The following is a 6,000-nucleotide window of genomic DNA, read 5'->3' on the forward strand; positions in this document are numbered from 1 at the left end:
TTCTAATACACCTGGGAAAGCAGCAGAAGATGGGAGATTTGAATGGAGTTCTAGGTTCCTAGCTTTGGCCTGGCCCAGCCCTGGCCATTGCAGCTATTTGAGGAGTGAACCACTAGCAGACAGAAGATCTCTCTCTTGTCTCTAACTCTGCCTTTCAAATAAATAAATCAAGATCTTTTTAAAAAAAAGGACTATAACAATTAAAATTGAATTAATCAAAAACTATCCACAAAGAAAAGCTCAGGCTCCAATGACTGTGTTGGTGCATTCTACCAAACACTTAAAAACATTTAACACCAACTGAGACATTGTTCAACTCTTTTTATGAGGATGGTATGACTGACACCAAAAGCAGATAAAGACAGCAAAAACAAAACAAAACAAAACAAAAAACAAAACTATGGACCTTATAAATATAGAAGTAAAAATTCTTTTTTTTTTTAAATTTTTTGACAGGCAGAGTGGACAGTGAGAGAGAGAGACAGAGAGAAAGGTCTTCCTTTGCCATTGGTTCACCCTCCAATGGCCACCGCGGCCGGTGCACTGCGCTGATCCGAAGCAAGGAGCCAGGTGCTTCTCCTGGTCTCCCATGGGGTGCAGGGCCCAAGGACTTGGGCCATCCTCCACTGCACTCCCTGGCCACAGCAGAGAGCTGGCCTGGAAGAGGGGCAACCAGGACAGAATCTGGAGCCCCAACCGGGAGTAGAACCCGGTGTGCCGGCGCCACAAGGCGGAGGATTAGCCTAGTGAGCCGCGGCGCTGGCCAGAAGTAAAAATTCTTAACAATCCTTATGAAAATCCATAAAAACTCTTAACAATAAACAACTCCAGCAGCATAACAGCATTCATTCCAGGAATGCAAGGATGGTTCAATATGGAAAAAAATCAATTGATGTGATAACTCATGTTAATAGAATAAAGAACCAAAGCAAACGATAATCTCAATAGCAGCACACAAAAAAAAAAACATTTGACAAGGGCAATTGATGATGCACCCCTTTAGATTATGTTTGGGATGCCCAGATCCTATGTTGGAGTGCCTGGTTCAAGTTTCAGCTCCTCCATTTCCAGTCCCACTTCCTGCTAATGCATTCCTTGGGAGGCAGCAGATGATGGCTCAAGTACTTGGGTCCCTGCCACCGACATGGGAGACTCATATTAAATTCCAAGCTTGGCAGTTTATGTCTGGCTCAGCCCTGGCTATTTGTGGACATTTAGGGGATGAACCAGCAGATGGATAATCTGTCTTCTGTTTCTCTCTCTCTCTCCCTTTCAAATACAATGAAAATATCTTAATGTTTAAAAGGTGTTTGACAAAGTCCAACAATCTTTCCTGTTAAAAAACATTCAATAAACCAGAAATATGAGGGGACTTCCTCAACCTGATAAAGTTATCAATGAAAAACCCACAGCTAACATCATATTTAATGATGGAATAATGAATGCTTTTCTCTAAGATCACGATAAGATACAGATACCCATTCTAACCACTTTTGTTCTTCATTGTACAAGAGAACAGTTTTAGCAAGAGAAAGAAATAAAAGATACCTGATTAGCAAGGAAGAGGTAAACTGTTACAAATAATAGGTTAGCAAGGTTGCAGGTTACGAGATACAAAGGTGTACTTGTGTATACCAGCAGTGGACCATCCAAAAATGAAATTGAAGACAGACATTTACAATAAATACAAAATGATGAAATACTCAGGAATAAAACAAGAAATATAGGGGTTGTACACTAAAAATTATAAAACATATTTGAAAGAAATGTTAAAAGGACCTCAATAAATAAATCCTGTGTTCATGGATCAGAAGACTTAATGTTGGGATGTCAGTACTTCCCAAATTGATCTGCAGTCCTATGAAAATCCCATCTGGGTGTTTGCAGAGATGGACAAGATGATCCTAACTTTCATATGGAAATGCAAGAGACCCTGAATATTCACAATAATAGAAAAAAGAAAACAATAGAAAAAATAGTAGTAGTCACATCTCATAATTTCAAAATTTACTACAAAGCTGAATTAATCCAGACTGTGAGGTGCTGACATAAGGATAGTTCTATAGATCACTGAATAGAATTGAGTTGACAAACAAGCCTTTCCCTCTTTGGTTAATTATTAGCATGTAGTTATATCCGTGGCCAAGTACGAGGAGTTGGGGGCAGTGCAATTTTGCAAGCTTTGATTGACAGGACACTTCCATGCATAACAATTACTCTCCCACTTTGGGCCACTCATTGTCCTTTCACATGCTGTTCTGTCCCTCACCATTTCTCCTGTGGTGTTTCATTGCAGCGCTGACGGGGAGGTGAAGCACTGTGTGATCTACAGCACCGCGCGGGGCTACGGCTTTGCAGAGCCCTACAACCTGTACAGCTCGCTGAAGGAGCTGGTGCTCCATTACCAGCACACGTCCCTGGTTCAGCACAACGACTCCCTCAACGTCAGGCTCGCCTACCCCGTCCACGCACAGATGCCCTCGCTCTGCAGATAAAGAGGGAGTGGGGAGAGAGGTGGCTCTCTAGCATTTTTTTTCTACAGTTTTTATTCGACTCCGATGAGGGCATTCTTTCTACGTAGACTGCTTGTTTTGCACAAGAAGTGATTCTGTGAATGTGAAGTGGAGAGGCCGAACAGCAGCTGGCCAGTGTGGGGGCCTAAGAGGCCTGGGGTTCTGTGGGACTCGGCTGTGCTGCCACATGGACATAATCAACTGGAAGCAGATGTGGTTTGTGGAAGGTCTGTTTCATTGGGATTTTTGTTTCTGGTTAGCCAGGCACTCTCAACAGAACATGGTGGGCTGGATGGGGGTAGGATTTGAGGGTTGCATTTGGAAGCCTCTGCAGAGTCCATGGCCTCTTTTGAGCACCATCTCTGAGGTGCCACAGGGCCATGGGTCTGTTGGGAATTCTGTTTTGCTCTGACAGTCTTTCTTCTCTGTAGAAGTCTGACAGTCTTCTTCCTGTAGAAAGCTGTTTTGATTTCGTAGTAGAATGGGATTTGGTGAAAAAAACAACCAAAGGAAAATGGGAAGGCTTGGATTTCATTTAAAGACTAAGCCAAGGGAGTAAAAATGTTCAACAGAAGGTACTTCTTTCTTACCAACATAATTTAGGCTTCAGCATCTCACTAGCTCCTCCCTCTAAGAAGCATTATTTTCAGAAACCAACAAAACAGTATTTGTGATGGGAGAAGGTGGCACTAGTGGCTGAATGCACATTTCTGTACCAAAACTTGAAAAGGACAACTAGAATCTATGAGTTTTAGCAAACACTAAGATTGATCAGTGAACTCCTTCTGCCCTGCCATTGTTTCTCAACATTTTCTTTTTCTTTTTTTCAGTAGGGATGGTGAGATAAAATGAAGTTGGTGCTTATGTGGTATTTCCTTAGCCTAAAGAATGATCTGTTGTTTGAAACTTTTGTAACTTGTTTGAGTAAAGAAAAGGTGCAATCCAGTGCTTGTAGATGGCTTCATATACCAAATGACAACCCAGAACAGCAGTCCTACACGTGCTTCCTCGAGTTTAAAGGCCCTGCAGGAACAGTAGATATCCTTTAATTTTCCTTTGTCTGCCTCTCCTTTGCTGGGTAGGGTGTTGGGAACCACAGGAAGCTAAGAAGGGGAATCGGACTGTGGTGAGGGACCTCCGTAAATCAGACCCTGGGGCCCTGGTGTCCAGGGTCAGGGTCATACCACATTACACACGTGCTTCCATACCGTGGTTTCTGAAGCTTCTGCAAGGAGAGAAGATGGCCTGTGGTTTAGACTTAGTAGACGCCATCTGGAAGCCTTTCTCTGCCTGTTTCGTGATCCTGCCATTGAGGCGATGTGCAGTCTGCCCTTATGCTCCAGTGGTTGTGACTTTAGCCGGGGAGCTTCTGCCCCATGTGGTCTGAGCCTTCCAGCTGAGTGAAGCTGGCGAATGGGGGCAGGGAGGGGCGCAGGCATCCACCCTGATTCCATTGTGCCCCACACTCATTAGTCAGAACTCATTTGACAAATAGAGTCCAGCTGCCTGCCAGCCCAGCCTGGAAGCATAATGGGCTCAGAGTGAGTCAGCTGTTTGAGCCTAAAGCTGTGCAGTGAGGCGTCCCAGCTGAGTCAGAGAAGCAGCCAGTCCCTGGGTCTTGGTTCATAAGGCTTACAGCTAGGAAGGCTCAAATCTGGGGGCTGAAAGAAAGCAAGTCCTACTTTTCCCTGAGCACTCGGGTGACAGGGTCTACAAGGGACCACAGACAGACAAATTGTTGAAGAGACCTCCAGAGCTGCGGCAGTGATGCAGGCCAGGAAAGGGCGCCTTGGCTGTCCTGGTCCCTGTTGCTGTTTCAGGACTGGGTAAGGCAAAGACACATGAAGCCTCCTCTGTGTCACAGATAGCGGGCGCCCCCCTTCCCCAGACTGCAAGATGAAATCTTAAAGTGTTACTGTAATGCCAAGCTAATTGCTGCAGGACACACCTGAGTGGCTTGGCACCTGCTTAAGCAGTGGGATGCTCAAGATTGGGTGCAAGGACTCCCTCCTCTCTGGTACTAAAACGTTAGCATGTTCTACTGTCTCTTTCAGAAGAAACCAAATGGGACTGAGGATACATATTTCAGTGTTGAACAGTGTGGCTCCACCGTGCTGGGCAGACACTGACGGGGTGTGGGGAGACAGCGAGCCCCATCTTGTTACTGAACTGGGGATGGCTTGTGGATACAGGCTGTCCCCCACCCCACCCTCCCAGGCCCCTGGGCCATACACACATCCCTTCACTTTCCTTTCTTATTTTTTGTTATTAGAATCATTGCTTTGTGGGATCCAAGACCCAGGGATCATTTGAGAAGTTGGAAGTTATCTTTTCTGAACCTTGTCACATGATTGGCTTGCTCCTAAGCAAATGGAAATGGCACAGGGACCAGTCTGCTAACCACTGGGCCTGGTATGTGGGGGGCAGTGCGCTGCTCCGCTACCCGCAGCTTGGGAACAGGTGGCAGCCTTCTTCATGTGAGTGGAGGTCTGTGTTCTGTCCCACGATCTGGACCCTGGGGCTCCCTCTCTCTCGGTATTGTAACTGCAGTCTCACTGAGGCAGAGGATAAAGAGACAGATCAAGACTAGAGGGACTCACTATTCTCCTGGCTAAGAGAAGCCAACCAGCAACAGGAAACCAGCTTGGGGCTGGCCGGACACGGGCCCCAGGCCCATTTTCTTCATGTGGAGCTTTCATTACCAAACGGTGCCATCTCTGGCATCAGCTTGGCCGTGGCTCAGGGCTGGAGGGGTTGCCCAAGTCCTATCCAGTGATCTGGCCAAGGACGAGGACTTCCTAACACCCCACTCTGCCCTTTGCAAGCCCCGCTGGGCTCTCCCTCTCACTGTGGGCCTCGTATGCTCTGAAGCAGCGTTGAGAGCCAGTGTGGTTCTGCCACGAGTCTCTTCTTGCTGCAGGGAGTCAGCCCTGTTTGTTCTTGAGCCAGGAATTGCACATAGGCAGCTCCTGATTTCTAGGTCCCTGCTGCCGGCTAAGAACCCAGAGTCAGTCTCTGTGAGGGGTCGGAGGCCTCAGAAACCAGCGGTCCGGATAGGGGCTTGCCTGGGCCCTCTGCTGCCAACTGCTCAGCCTCGCGTTAGCTCCAGCCACTTGTGACAGCCCACCTCGTTTCCTTACTAATTCCAATTCCAGCATGTGACTTTGGTGCCCTGTTGTTACTTGTGAAAAATCTTCTGTTGTCTTTGATGTAGTCAAAAAAATTTCATGTAGTTTTCGTAAATATCTGGTTCACAAGGAAGCCACCTTGTATGTCTTGTGTTGGGACAGTTCATGATGTAGTTCCTAGACCACTTTTGCAAATTGTTCTTGTCACCAGGTGTGTTCAGACATTGCTGTGCAGTTGTGGGGGAGGGAGGGGGAAGGTGAGGGGTGGTACTTTCTGGTCGTTTTGTTTTTTACCTTCCCCAAGAGGGGGACAGTCTGGCCAACTTGCTCCAGTAACGCAATAAAGACGTTGCAATAAA

The 6,000-nt window shown here is 46.5% G+C and overlaps 1 protein-coding gene across 3 annotated transcripts in view; it reads left to right on the top strand.

Annotated features, from left to right (window-relative positions):
• The window catches only part of PIK3R3 (phosphoinositide-3-kinase regulatory subunit 3), a 155,006-nt gene extending 149,006 nt beyond the window's left edge, over positions 1 to 6,000 (top strand). For all 3 annotated transcript variants that reach the window (XM_051857838.2, XM_051857837.2, XM_070078571.1), the window contains one exon: positions 2,297 to 6,000. In XM_051857838.2, the coding sequence (XP_051713798.1) occupies positions 2,297 to 2,495 (199 nt within the window). In that variant the 3' untranslated portion in view covers positions 2,496 to 6,000. The remainder of the gene's footprint in view (positions 1 to 2,296) is intronic.

Source organism: Oryctolagus cuniculus, chromosome 7 (assembly GCF_964237555.1).
Source record: "Oryctolagus cuniculus chromosome 7, mOryCun1.1, whole genome shotgun sequence".
Taxonomy (NCBI): Eukaryota; Metazoa; Chordata; class Mammalia; order Lagomorpha; family Leporidae; genus Oryctolagus; species Oryctolagus cuniculus.